Source organism: Podarcis melisellensis (assembly GCF_964234715.1).
Source record: "Podarcis melisellensis genome assembly, chromosome: 4".
Taxonomy (NCBI): domain Eukaryota; kingdom Metazoa; phylum Chordata; class Lepidosauria; order Squamata; family Lacertidae; genus Podarcis; species Podarcis melisellensis.
This window is the reverse complement of record NC_138531.1, coordinates 81,378,963-81,393,886: the sequence shown is the minus strand read 5'-3', so window position 1 is coordinate 81,393,886 and position 14,924 is coordinate 81,378,963. Positions and strand designations below refer to the sequence as shown.

The 14,924-nt window shown below is 41.3% G+C and overlaps 2 protein-coding genes across 2 annotated transcripts in view; both read right to left on the bottom strand.

The window, feature by feature from the left end:
• Nucleotides 1–14,924, bottom strand: part of XPO4 (exportin 4) — a 64,517-nt gene that overhangs the window by 7,318 nt on the left and 42,275 nt on the right. Inside the window, exons 13-22 of the mRNA XM_081908678.1 lie at nucleotides 13,212–13,389; nucleotides 11,150–11,309; nucleotides 9,743–9,912; nucleotides 8,021–8,195; nucleotides 6,560–6,853; nucleotides 4,783–4,963; nucleotides 2,932–3,050; nucleotides 2,015–2,145; nucleotides 1,435–1,552; nucleotides 523–615 (exon numbers count right to left, since the gene is read on the bottom strand). Coding sequence (XP_081764804.1) covers nucleotides 523–615; nucleotides 1,435–1,552; nucleotides 2,015–2,145; nucleotides 2,932–3,050; nucleotides 4,783–4,963; nucleotides 6,560–6,853; nucleotides 8,021–8,195; nucleotides 9,743–9,912; nucleotides 11,150–11,309; nucleotides 13,212–13,389 — 1,619 coding nt within the window. The remainder of the gene's footprint in view (nucleotides 1–522; nucleotides 616–1,434; nucleotides 1,553–2,014; nucleotides 2,146–2,931; nucleotides 3,051–4,782; nucleotides 4,964–6,559; nucleotides 6,854–8,020; nucleotides 8,196–9,742; nucleotides 9,913–11,149; nucleotides 11,310–13,211; nucleotides 13,390–14,924) is intronic.
• EEF1AKMT1 (EEF1A lysine methyltransferase 1) overlaps nucleotides 1–14,924 on the bottom strand; it is a 50,766-nt gene that overhangs the window by 20,734 nt on the left and 15,108 nt on the right. The window lies entirely within an intron of this gene.

The following is a 14,924-nucleotide window of genomic DNA, read 5'->3' as shown; positions in this document are numbered from 1 at the left end:
AAAACTGGGGGAGGGGGACGACATTGTAATTGATGAAGTATCAGCACTTATATCGTGTAAATCCAAAGATTTCACATAGATCCTAGTAGTATTAGTAAAAAGCCATTCGAGGTAGCTCAATATTTAATTATTGCAGATCTGGGAGTGTGTGTGTGTGTGTGTGTGTGTGTGTGTGTGTGTGTGTGTGAAGGCTTAGGAAGAGGGTCATTTCTCAGCCCACTAGGTGAATTTAAGGCTGAGGGTAAGGGGTGCAAGAGGGAGATTCAACCTCCCAGACACCTCTTCCTTCTTCATGCATGCAGAGGCCTCTTAAGAGTCCTACCCATTATTAGAATTATTCTGCATGGAAATAGGTGCTGAACATTAGTGGTGAGAGTAAATGCAGGATCCATAGTTACTTGTTGTTAACTTCCTAGAGGCAGTTTATTCTCGACTCTGACGTAAGCTGCTTGACATTTTGAGAACTATCACAGCTGTGATCATTGGAAGTGAAGAGAATAATAGAAACGCAGAAGCTCATACCTGATGCAAACATACTAACGTGTAAAACGCTTCACCCGCTGCAGCTGTCATTTCTGTATTGTGCTTTTGCAGTACCAGCATATCAAAAACCATCTAAATTGCAATAAAATGAAGTGACTTAATAACCTTGAAATCAGTTTTGCATACATGTTGACTGCTGAAAATCAGAACCTGTACTATAGAAGCCACGAGACATCATAGCTATTCAAGACAGCCGCAATAAACAAACTTTAAAATTGCACACAGATCTGTGAGGTGGAGGGAGGGAGTTGTTGAAATCGGCTCCTGTGAATGATTCAATGCATATTCATTGAGCCAGAGTAACTACTCCTTTATTTTTATTTTGCCCTTCATAGAACTATCCCAGAGAGTTTTACAATAAATTTGGCTCCTTGAATAGATATGACCGCTTTTTTGTTTGGTTGCAAACATTATTCTACATTAAATATCAGAAGAAGGAATATTACATAGTGCGTATCCTAGCTAGCAGGACCAGTGGTCAGGGATGATGGGAGCTGCAGTCCAATGGCAGTTCCAACTTTGAGAAACATGCTTTAGCAGAAGTGTTGTGCAAGGCAACTCCCAATCCAGTTTTTGCACCTTAAAACTTTTGCAGAAGCTCATTTTAAGAACTTGGCATGGCTCACTAGAGTTTATACCCCACACTTTGTATTCTCCTTATTTGCCATTTCTTCTACTGGAGTACAACCTTTGAGACATGTGCCAGTCGGGCAATAGTTTGAGGAACGGCACTAACACACTTTCTCCTTCCACTCATGTCTCTTTGGATTCAAGTTTCAGTTCACTTCTGATTCAGAACATGGATACTGACTTTGCTTTCTAGGGAAATAAAATGAATAGGTCCACGCCTGCAACTCACAAGACAGTTAAGATACGGAACACCCCTCTTACCTTAAGAAAGTGCCTTGTTGCTAAAAAGAGGGATGAATCGGTCTCCTGTGCTTTTGCACACTGTTCTGCTAATGGGGTCAGAGCTTCCAAGCAGAGCTGGCAAACATCCGAACTCATTCTGATTAATCAAAGTCAAGGAATCAAAAAACATTTGCTACTGAAAACAGGAACGTGGCATCAGGAAAATATTAGCAATTAGACCTTGTAACTTGCCAACTAGCTTTAAAGAACACAAGACCATCATAGAGAAATTTGTTTAAAAATTGTCACCATTCTCCTATAGGCACAAGTCCAGACTTACAGTGGACCAACTGAAATCAATGGGACAAGTTATCACAACTAACTTAAGTCAACTTGATTGCCGTAGGTCCACTCTAAGAATGATTATATATTGGTTCAACCCTACAAAATGTTTCCAGAAAAGGTTTCTTAATCATTTTTTCTCATGGTTCAACTCAAATGCAATTAAAGAAAGGGAAGAGAGAGTTTAGCGCTCAAACATGTACATGTAAGGGGGTCAGTAGAGAGACACACTGGCTAAAGGCAAAGGAAGGCACACAAAGTTCACCAAAAAGGATACGACGTCATCCCTAATTCTAGGGAATACATAAGGCTTTTAAACAAGTCTTCTGGAAGCTGTGGAATTTTCTCAGGGAATATTTCACAAATAAAAGTAATTAGTTTGTAGTACTGATTACACAGCGACGGAAACTATAGGAAGGAATAGAGAAATCTTGGTTAATTAGGCTTCTTAAAATACAAACCTCTATTCTAGCACCAGATTATAAACACCATGTTAGTAAAAAACAAAATACTATAAAATACAATATAGATGTCTTCAGTTTATATATAATCCAGATCCTGCAGGCTAGTTCCAAATTGTTAATTCAAAACACACAGGTTACGCGAAGAAAAATAATTTTAAAAGCTATGATTTAAGAATAAAAATTGCTGCAGGTAGAAGTCAATTTGATGTAAAAATATTCATTTGCATTTACAGTGCTACCTTGGAAGCCAAATGGCTTGGCTCCCAAACAAACCGGCTCCCAAATGATCGAAACCCGGAAATGAGTGTTCCAGTTTTCAAATGATTTTCAGAAGCCGAACATTCTGCGCAGCTTCCAATTGGCTGCAGGACGCTCCTGTTCTGACAGGGTGGTAAGAGGCTGAGGCAGCTGAAAATTGAGCCTGACCCATTGGCATTGGTCCAGATCAAAGCCTGGTTGCTGTGCCAGTTCCAGGCTGCCTAGAAAAAATTGATTGTTCTGCAAGCCTCAGGCTAACACACACATGTACATATGCTGTTCAAAGCTCAGAAAAAGGAGAAAGCTTCCAGGAATGGGTTGGCATTCCCACCCAGGAACACAAGAGCAGGCAGCAGTGGGAAATGTACTGCTGTATTTAATGGCTTGGTGTATCTAGACTTGCGGGCTAAGAGTTTTCAGTTGCCTTGTAAACCACCACCCTCTCTGCAATGTTGCATTCAACGGTACTTACTTTTAGCAAGTCTTGGGACATTAAAGGCAGAATTAGATTCACCCCATATAAGACAACGTCGGCCGCTGACACAGATCTACTTGTTGCCTGCCCAGGCTCATGTCCCCTAAATACTTCATCTAAAAGGAGAGGGGAATACAACAGCACATCTGAAATATGCCTCATTAAGACAAATACACATTCCCTTCCTGACAAGTCTGATATATAATGAGCACACACTCTGCTTAAAAATTATTATGCAGAAGCAACTGGAGTTCAGAACAGGCATTCTTGTAAGTCCATCTTGAACTTGATTCTGGCCACTGTAGCTGGTCTTAATTTTCTTTTCAGAGGCACTAAGAAGCAGAATGTTGCACACATACCAGTTCTGCATGTTCTGTGTCCACGACTTGGTACAGATGTATTTTTAAAGACTCACTATACGCAATGATGCAAAGAATAAATTGTGTAAAGTTACAGATGGTGGATCAGATTCTTCTTTGGACTCCACAATGGACAAAAGGAATCTGAAACCCAACTAGGAAAGGAAGGAAGGCAACTCTAAAAAGAGAACCGCCATCAATTCCAGCTAGGGGGTATTGAGCAATCCAACTGCATCAAAGACGTCAGTTTGTGAGTTAAAAAAAAAAATTGTATTTACTCTTCAATTTAAAGTTGTCTAGAAATAGATGCTTTGAATATATTTCAGAGCAAATGCCTCCTAATAATTTGGCTATAAATCTACCTTGTGGTAGAACAAAATCTAGGCATTACATAAATTAGCCACAACAGTTTTCTGTAAAGTTCAGCATCATGAAGTTAAAATCTATCTCTAGGAAAGCTCAATGTAGAATCTCATATAACCTTTAATTATAAACTCGGAAAGACTTTCAAACCTTACACAGATATAAACCAGGATTTACACATGTATGGTCCAAAGGTGATTAATGTGAGTCTTTCACGTTGAATTTTCTTCAAGTTTGGTGCAAAAATCAAAGAATGTGAATTCACTGCATTTCCCCATTGAATAAAAGTATCTGTACAGTTTTTAGTTGCTATCTGAAGAAGTTTACCCATGAATAAACATGTGTATTAACTAATTATATAATTTCCAATGCATTAAAATGAATATTCTCCTGTTTTAAATGAAAATGCTCTAATATTCTCATTAATTGAGAAAATTCTCAGGAATATTCTTGAGAGTATTCTCCAAAAGATTATTCTCAAGAATTTAACATCACTACTTACACTTAACACTTCCATTTAAGAGATTTATGCCCTGCCTTCCAGTTTATCAGAATTCCCAGCTGACTTCCAAAATTACACAATATTAAAGCATGAAACTTTAAAAATACAAAAGGAGCAAGTAATGTTAAAAAAAAAGCAGGAGGGCAGCTTAAAAATGAGGGGGGGGGATAGCAGGAAGTTCCATAACTTAGGTATCACTGGAGAAAAGACCCTGTTAACTTGGTTGCCACATGCCCAACGTTTAGAGGGACACTGAGATCAGGGGGGGGGGGGTGATCTCAGTAGTCAAGTTTGTTCATATCAAAGCAGGTAGTTCATATGGAAGAAGGAATGGGGAACACACTGGCCTCCGGGAGCTGCCATTTATGTTGAGAGTTCAACATCTAAGGGCCACAGGTTCCCCACCTGAGCTTTAGATCAGGCAGAGGCAAACTCGGCCCTTCAGATGTTTTGGGACTACAACTCCCATCATCCCTAGCTAACAGGACTAGTGGTCGGGGATGATGGAAAGTGTAGTCTCAAAACATCTGGAGGGCCAAGTTTGCTTATGCCTGCTTTAGATACTCAAATGGCAAGAGGTAAAGTGCCCAATGCTTCCCACCCCCACTCTGAATCCTCTCTTACCTGTATCACTGAAATCTATAAATTCTTTTGAAAGTAAATTGGTAAGAAGTTCCATGATGAGAAGAAGATCCTGGTATTGGTCCTCTTCTGCTGTAACATCTATCCGCTGCCTACCTAAATTATTTTTGGAATACACTTGAAGTAGGGTCAGACAAGCTTCGTATAAATTCATGGCTTTAGACTACAAAGAAAAGAAGAGGGGGCTTAGTGGGAAATGTACGTTTGTTTCAGTAAGGACAGTGCAAGCTTAAGAAACAATTTCCATTACTATTTACGTTGTTCTAACAGTCTCTAGGATACCGTCTTTTTTATTATTTATTGCATTTGTCACTCTATAGAAAAAAACCAAATTTCCTGCAGGTGCGCAACCAACAATACAATAAGGAAGTGAAATCCTAGCCAATCCCATTCAAAGATGAGCACCACAGGAAAGGTTTGAAATCACACCCAAATACAACCCCAAAACTTAACCACCAAAAGCCTAGATAAAAGAAAACAATTGAAGCTTGGTGCCTAAAATCTGAGTGATGGCACGACGTGTGTTTCGCCAGGGAGAGCATTCCACAAACAATTTCTCATTCTTCAAGAGCCATTTTCAAGTTCCTATGGGTGTAACTATCTGCCACTTATTAATAAAGTATTCAAAAATACTGTATGTGTTGTCAAGAACCAAATGCCTATTTTTCTACTCATGTAAGGATTTAGCATTATGAGAAGGAGTCCAGTTTATGCTCTTTCAACCTCCTCTCTTCTTCTCAAGTGCAGCTGCAACGTCAGAATCTTCAACTATTTTAGATTATCTGCAGTTTATAGTGTGTTGTGTGACTTAAAGCAAGCTTGTATCCACTAATCATAGTTAAGGTTAACCACATTTTGTGGACAATATGGCAAACTGCAGTAAGTCACAAATGGATGCAGAAGTATGGTATTTGCAGTGGCCACTCTTCACCCCTGGAGGCACACTCCATTGTTTCTTGAGACAGACGGATGCCAACAACAACACGAAGGAGAGGGAAGCATGTGAGCCTGGGAGGAAGGCTAGTCTTGTTCTTGTAATGTTAAACTATGTTAGTGCTAGGTCCAAAACAGCCCATCCTGAAGGATTTTTGATTGACTGAACCAATTCCAGAGCGGTAAATATATTAAGTTTGTTGCAGCAAAAACGACAAACCTAACACTGGTACCTTGAAGGCATAACAAATTAATTGTGCTGCACTCCTTCATGGGCTAGAGACCACTTAATCAGATGCATGAAACCCAGATGCATGACAGATGTATGTTTATGTGTTATATGCACACGCATGTGCACATAGATTAGCAGTGTAAGAGATAGGGCTGTTCTGTTGCTCTGTAGAGGACAAATGGTCATGAGTTCAAAACCATTCCAAATGGGCAATGGAACAGCATAGAAAAACACCTAAAAATGGGCAAATACTTCTGCTAGTGAGCCATAAAATTTCCAGTCTCTAGTCAGCCCATCTGCTAACATCCAATCTGTTTGTGAACTCCATCTCAACAGCTTGTCTGTGCTTCCCTATGGAAATTTTCTGCTGCTGTATGGCCAGCTGTTCAGGAATAGATTTACTGGAAAAAGAATACAAGGCAGTTCTTAAGTTTGCAAGGTAGTGGGCAGGTAGGGCCTGGAATAGCCTGAAACATAAACCTCAAGTACTAAGGGAAATTAAAAGGGCTGAGCATTGATTGCCCAAGTGCTCCAGTCTTCAGAAACTTGCACCCCACATCCACGCCCAAATTGTGTATTTGCGCCGTTATTTACCTCTCCAAGATAGCATATTTGTTTATGTGCAACTTCAACAAAAACTTCTATAATGAGGTTAACAGTCTCTGGTGTATTCTTGTACACCTCCATGAGTCCAATGCAATTGGTGAGGAAGTCCATTAGAAAATTAAAGAGAATTGCTACATTGTCTATCTGCGTAGCCTCAGCTATGCCGCAAAGTGCCTCTAAGGTGGCAGTGATTTCCTGTTTCACCTCCTCCTCTTGACAAATCTGCTGGAAGTTTTCTTGGTTTATCACATTCAAGAACCGCTGCTGAAGTGGTTGAAGGACCTACGGAGGAAGAAGCAAAACAGAATGCGTTGCAGTTCCATGTTAAAGCAGTAACAACAACCTCAGCTGGGGGTGTGAAATTTCTGACTTTTAACACTTAGCGAGAGCAGCTCTAACATTAGAGAGGCAGTACGCCTCTGAATGCCAATGGATGGGAATCGAGGGCTGGTGTGCTCAGATCCTGCTGCTGTGCTTCCTATAGGCCTCTGGTTGGCCACTGTAAGAATAGGATGCTGGAACAGATGGGCCACTAACCTGTTCCAGCAGGGCTTTTCTTGTGTCCTTACAGAGCCATGCTATTCCATAGGAGACAATCTGAAGAATAGCCGCTGAAACCCTGTTCACTCTCCAACTTATTTGGAAGCCGGCCTGGCCTCCAGGAGAATTAGGGGTCTTTTGACTATAGCTCAGGAACGCTCTTTGTCAGGCTTACAGTGCTACTTTGGTTGTTGAACGCAATCCGTTCCAGGAGTGCATTCGACTCCCGTTATGGTTCAAAAACCAAGGTGCGGCTTCCAATTGGTGGAAGGAGCTTCCTGCACTCAATTGGAAGCCACAGACACCGCATCGGAAATTCGACTTCCAAAAAACATTCGCAAACCAGAACACTCACTTCTGGGTTTGCGGTGTTTGGGAGCCATTTCATTGTACTCTTTAGAAATGTGTCCCCATTCGACAACCAAGCTACCACTGTATTTCCCTTTTTAGTGCCGTTCTGCGAATCTGCGAAGACCATTATACCTTTAGGAGCCAGTGCTCTTGCTGCTCCTGCTTATTTTTGCTGGTGGTTTTGTACTTATTACTGCTCTGCAGTAGAAAAGGCTTCCCACGCAGCTTATGGAAGATCAATAAAAAAAAAGCAGTTCCTTCCTGCCCACAAGTTTACAATCTGATTCTTTCACCTACACTATCACACAAACGTTTGTCCTTCACAACTTACTTCTGATAGTATTATATGATGTCACTGGGACAAAAAACTAACACTTGGTTCTATGCGGCTAAGAGGCTCCAGTAATTATTTCTGCAGTTCTAACGTCAACTACATGATACACTAAGACTAATGTTAAAATAAGCTGGCATTTAAAGGTTTGCTTGAATTCTGTCACATGCAAAAGGAGATGGGAAGCCTGTGGTCTTCCAGGTGGTGTTGGGACTCCCAACTCTTACCTCTGTCCAGTACTGCTGTTTGGTATCTGTGTCCATGTGAGCGAAACCTCCGAGAACTAAGGCTTTCATTAACGTTCGTTGCACAGAGCTAGACAAAAAGTGAAGAGGTGGGTTCCGCCGGGCAAACTGCTTTGCTAAGTTCCACCAGTTCTCACACTGAATCACTAAATTTGCCCTAAGAGCAAAAGGAGATTTAGACAATGTAGCTCAAAAGCGCACAGCAGTGACACAAATAAAGATTCAAAAGCCCTGAATGAGCAAGGCATATGGAGGACCCGTCTTCATCCATGCTGCTTTTGTAATTTTTAAGCAGGTTTCAGTGGCGGCCTCCTCCACGTGCCCCAGCCTTCCTAGATTAGGGGAGTAACCAGAGAGGTATTTTCCGCCTGGACTAGGTTGTTACAGAAAGATAAAATACACACATACAATAGCTTTATTTCCTTAAAAAACAACCCCTAAAATTATGGTAAGGATTAAAAAACAACAATACAGTGGTATTGTTAAGAACTCAATTCGTTCTGGAGGTCCATTCTTAACCTGAAACTGTTCTTAACCTGAGGTACCACTTTAGCTAATGGGGCCTTCTGCTGCCACCACACCACCGCTGCATGGTTTCTGTTCTCATGCTGAAGCAAAGTTCTTAACCCGAGGCACTATTTCTGGATTAGTGGAGTCTGTAACCTGAAGCGTCTGTAACCCGAGGTACCACTGTAATCTAAATCAGCCTTCACCATACTGGTGCCATCCAGATGTTTAGGACTACAGCTCCCATTAGGCCCAGCTAGCTGATGTTCATAACATCTGGAGGGCACCAGGTGAATGAAGACTGATTGATGCACTGGGGATTCTTTCGAAAAATGACAACTATTTCCAGCAGTAGATGTGCAAAAGCGAATGCAGAGCCGGCTGAGATTTTTTTTTTGCATGGGGCACATCTATTTCTGAGGTCATTCTTGTTCCTCTTGTGCTCCCAAATTGAGGTCTAAAAAAATGCTGATGAAACAAGCTGTGGAACTCCCTCACTAGGCCTATTTGCCTGGCATCTTCCTAATTACATCTTACAGTGTAATCCTACTTGCGTCCACTCTGTACAGGACTGCAGCCTTAAGCACAAGGTGATGTCTATCCTGTTTCTTTGGGCTTTTTAACGATATCCAGTTGAATTGTATGATGCTATTTATTATCTATTAATTTGTGAACTGCCTTCCACAAGGCCTTAAAAACAACTAAAATAATTGTTACAAGCTGTAGCGGAACATAAAAAATGAACATCTAGGGCACAGACTTTTTCATCTAGCTGGGAAAGCTTGTTGAAACGAGAATGTCTTCAACTGTTGTCTTGCTGTTAGGACTCCTTTGGGCTGCTCTGAACTCACCTTGGGTTTTGTTCTCAGAATGAACAGTGTAATTAAATGAGTGGTTGAATATTCCTAGCAAACACTGGTTATCCTTATTACCATCAGCTTTGACGGGGCCAAGCCAGAAGAGAGGCTTTACAAATAGCAATTTGCAAGAGAGTGGGATTTTGGGGGGGGGGGGGTTTCGTAAACTTTCCCTCCTGATCTACAATGAACCTAACCTTTCTCAGGCGCCTTGCAGCTGCTATTTATATAAACGAGAAACATCAGCTGCATTCAGGCAACTAGCTAACAACAGAATCTCAACCAAGAATGCTGGGGAAAGGCAAATCTTTTTTTTCCAGCTTGTAACATTTAGGCTTACCTCTCTCTCCTTTCTACCAACGTTACTAGCAACTGCACGGTGTCATTTGCAAGGTCCTGCTCAGAACTCCACACGGCAAGGTTGCTGATTACTTTTTCTAAGAGGTAACCCACAATCCATTGCGCGCCCTCTGTGTCAGCACCAAATGCTGTATTGAATGGCAGACTTATCTAGGAAAAAAAGGAAGAGAAAGGTAATCCATACTGTACCTTGATGAGCACCACAGAATTACTCTCCCATGGAACTATGCTGACAATTTTGAATAGGCTAAGGAAGGGTTGGGTAGCCTTTGCTCCTCCATCTTTTGCCCAAATATTATTCCCATAACCACTGGCCATGCTAGCTGGACCTGATAAGAGTCCAACAACATCTCGAGAGCCAGGGATCCCCTTTCCCTGGGAGAAGGCAGATCTTTTGAGTTGTGTAAGTTATACGGTACTTTGATAAGAAAATTCTCAAGTTCATTCCCTAATGCTGCCATGTTCACATGTCACAGCGGATCATGTTCCAAACACTTTCATTTTCTGATAATAATTTATTTAACAAATTTTATACATCCCTTGACTGTAAGAAAACCTCTTGGTGGTTTTCAAAAATATAAAACAAAACACTGGATTTCTCCGTAGGTATGGGCTAACCACAATTTAATTATAACTGGAGGCACAGGATCCCTGGCAGTGCTGCATGCATATGTTTTCAAGTTAGAAACAAAGGTCTATGGTCTGATTTGAGCCCTAACCTGCATATGCAACAGAATGAGGTGGTAAAGGAAACTGAAGCATTTCAGGCCAAAGGTGAGGTATGCCATTTTAGGAATTTCCCGCCATATACGGACTCCCTGTGAGTAAAATGTTAGCACATCAGACAGAAAGATTCTATAATACTCACTGCTATACAGTCGTATCTTGGATCTCAAATGCCTTGCGACTCAAACGTTTTGGCTCCCGAACGCTGTAAACCCAGAAGTGAGTGTTCCAGTTTGCAAATGTTCTTTGGGAGCCAAACATCTGGCGCGGCTTCTAATTGAGTGCAGGAAGCTCCTGCAGCCAATCGTAAGCCATGCCTTGGTTGTTGAACGTTTTTGGAAGTTGAACGGATTTCCAGAACGGATTCTGTTCAACAACCAAGGTACGACTGTACTAGCTTTCTACTTGCAGGCAGGTTTTTGTTTTCAGATAGAATTCAATCCTTTGCCTGCTGGTGGTCTGGTCTAATTGGATCACCTCAGAGTTCTAGCACCTCATCCCCAAGTCATGCTGCTGTATTTACTCTATTTAGAATAAGTAGTGAGCAAGACTAATAATGAAAGGTAGAAGCTTAGGCCTTCCCTAGCAAATTCATCACCTGATTCACCTGGTACATTTAAATGGAGGAGGGGGGAATGCTTTTAGATTAAAATAGTTTTACCTGGTCATACAGTTTTTCATCTACTAGGAGATAGGTTTTTGCCCACCGCTTAAGGAACCATACAATGTCTTTTCCCATTTGCGGGCTCAGGAGGTGCGTTAAATCTGCTCTTATTGCTCGAGATTCCACTTCTGACACTCTTAGAATAGAAGACAGTAACCTGAGGAAAATTAAAGACACCATGATTCTCCCTCAGTGTTCTCCTGTTTATCTATTTCCTCACCACAAACACACACACAGGCTTGAAATTTTCAAAATAAGGGGTGGGGTAGACTGAGTGACATGATCAGTACTGGGATTTCTTAAGGGCTGGGTGTAATTGTTCCTGTTTGGAAGAGTATGTTCTCAAAGGATTCTCTTAGCTCCTTCATGCTCTAAATGACAGCTATCCTGCCTGCCTTGCAGACTAGTATGTGCTGAAGAGTCATCTACATTTGCCTGGGACTCAGGTTACTAGAGAAGAATTATTTCCCCAAGACCCAGATAGTGCTGGGAACACACTCTAAAGTTCTTGAAGCGTCTGTTGAAAGACGTGCCAATTTTAATGTCTCAAATTGGTCCAAAGCCACAAAGGGCTGTAATTTTGTAATTACTTCAATGGTAAAGTATGCAAGCCGGTGAATTAGACTAATAATAATAATAGTCATTGCTCAATGGTACAGCATGTATTTCACTGCATAATGTCCCAAGTTTAGCTCCCAGCACCCAGAATACAGGTTCTTGTGTAGCAAAACTGGGACAGATTCGTGATCTTAGAAAGCTTCTTCTGCCAGGCAGAAGACAGGGCTGGGCTATTGGCCTATATGAGTATAAGGCGACTCTTTAGAACTCTATTTTTGTCCACAAGGTGTCTCTGCAGTGGCAACTGTACTATTTAAAGGAGAAACTGTGCTCATGGATATGTAATGAACAAACACCTAGGAAGTAACTGCAAACCCAAATGTGTTTACCATGTATTATGTGAAGTGGTTCTTAAGGATGCTTGTAGAGCTCTGGAAAGCCATTATCAATTTATTCTCAATTTTGTCTTCCAAAATACTGGAACATGGTAAATATTATTTCTGTTGCCACTTCTATACCCATCTTCCCTTACATTTATTGACCAGTGCCGTGGTTCCAAGACTTGCAGTGCTTCTAAAAAAATACTCAGCCACTGCAACATCACAATACTGCAAATCACATTCCATCTCACGGCACAATATTTCCCCCCAGCATGTATAAATATTGTCAACTTAAGGGTCACATGCGCAGCAATCAAAACATTTTATATCGTTTCTTGAAGAACATTAGCTGTCAAAAAGACCACAAGTTTAACATTAATTTGAACTGAAACAGGGGATGCTGTAAATTCAGTAGAATACACTATCACTTCCTCAAGATGAGATTTTGGAAACTGGCACTGCTCTTGTAAAAGAGAGGAAACCCTTCAAGTATTCCCCTTAAAAGTCAATTGAACTCCACATCTAAAATCCGTTTTGGAAGCACACAATTGGTTCTGTGAACTGCAGCCCTAACAGCCAATAGCTTGCAGTTGAAAAAAATATACCCCTTTCAATGACTAGAATGCATTTTGAAAACCTCATACTGACTTAAGACAGTGTACCCTTGGGCCCCTGCTAAAGATAGAATTTTTATTAATTGTTTCTGCCTTGTTATGATATATAAATATACACTTCAGTGGATAACCTGCAGGTGGCATTTCTACACATGCCCACAACTCACTTCACTTCCCATTATAAACTACTTACTTGTCTGTTCAAACACTTAGCCCCCTCCAGACTTGATGCTATTGTCTAATCATAGCTGCTCTTGCAGTGAAAACTGATTTTAAATTGCAATGCAGCACTAACCTCTCCTCAAAGCAGAGAAACCTTTACAGATTTACTTCCTCCTCGACCATCAACTCTAGGTCACTACGGCAACTTGCCACGAAGCCTATTTAACACTTTTTCACCATGAGTGACATTCACAATGCTCACGTGGATTAAATAATCTAGAGTGTTAGCCCTATCTACCTCTGATTTGTTTTCAATATTTGGCATTAAAATACTAAATAAGTTACCTAATAACAGAATCGGTTCTGTTGTACCCTGGAATGGAAGAGGCCTTTTCTCCTGGAGATCCAAGAATTTGAAGCGTTGTATTGATGTCAACCTCAGTTGAATGCTTAATGGAATACTCCATTATTTCTGGAGGTATTAGCGGAGTCTCTCCCTGAGTATCATTAGCTAAGAGGTAGCCTTAAAATTAAAAGCAAACAAAACAAAAAAAGAAAGTAGTGACCTCAGGTTACCTGACCTAAATTAAGTACTGCTTTAAGGGCCATCAGAAGAGATGTTGAGAGCATTGGCATCAACATTTGACTATATTCTATCAGATGCTTAAGCTGTAACTTGCATTTACGTTACCATATTTCAGTTTTCTGCATGTGGGGACACATTCTGAAGAGTACAATGAAATATAATCACTGGGGTGGAAAGCAGCAGGCAATAGGGAAAAAAATACTTATCACTGTAAACTACCACAGCAAATGTAAACTAACTTTTTAAGTAAGTGCACAATGCAAATAACCTTCACAAATGTCAATTCGACCCTTTTTCACGTTCACTGTGCCTGCAGCAAACCTGAAACATTTCAGAAGTTCTGCAATATTGGTGGTCCAAAGAAACTGACTTTCATTTCAGAGGGAATACAGAAAGGCTAGGAGTATTTCATTAGGAAGATGCGATAAAACAACTGTAGCCCTATGGAGGAAGAACCTATATATTATGAGGAATATATAGCATGTGAATCATGCCATTCCACCTGCACTTGAACCTGATGAATGATTGCAAGTCTACGCCTCCTGCAGCATTAAACTCCATTTGAATATGATACCCAGCAGGTGGCCGCCTGGCAGATTTGAGGGGGTAGGCAAGTGCCTGACTGGCTGGTGTGGTCCAATCTCAAAACTTGGGAGGACCTACAATTAACTCCTTGTTCAACACACCTTGCTTTGTCATCTGCTGAAAAGTTTTAGCCTTTTAAGAAGGAAGGTTTGACAAATGGCACGTCAGCGAAATTTCGCTGTAAGGAGACATTCAATTCTACAAACACACTGATGGGAAGTCGTCAGCCATTCGCATGTTACGTACCAATACCCTTTCTCTAAAACAGGACTATTAATTCTTCAAGCGTCAGCCTGAACCTATCGTGGTGGGGAGGTGGCAATACACTGGAGGTAAATGTGACGTTCCGTTCATGCTTATTAAGGGGAAAGTAGTTTGCACTGCCCCTAGCTTGGTTAATGGGTGAGGGTCTGGGATTGACATTAAGGGGAGCTGCTAGTGAAAAGTGGGCAACGGGGCTTATTTGCTGAGGGAGAACGTGTAGAAGATGCTGCTGCTACACAAATTCTGGCTCCTTCAGTAGCAGCACTTTTGTTTGCCACCTTTCCATTCCCTTCCTCTTTTCAAGCTGGCTCTGGCCTCTGGAGCCACTTGCTTTAAGTAAAGCAAGAAAGCTAAATCTGGGTGGAATGAATCTCCGCCTCAGTTGGTGATGGTGGAACATGGGAAGCAGCTATGCTACAGAGTCAGACAATTGGCCCATCTATCTCAGTGATGTCTGCACTGGCTGGCAGCAGCTCCCCAGGCTATCAGGCAGGACTCTCTCCCAGACCTACCTGCAGATGCTAGGGATTAAGCCTGGGACTTTCTGCATACAAAACAGATGCAAACTGGCCTTGGCAGTGGCAGCTATCGCCTCCACTAGGGTTATTTTGCTAAGCTTTCTG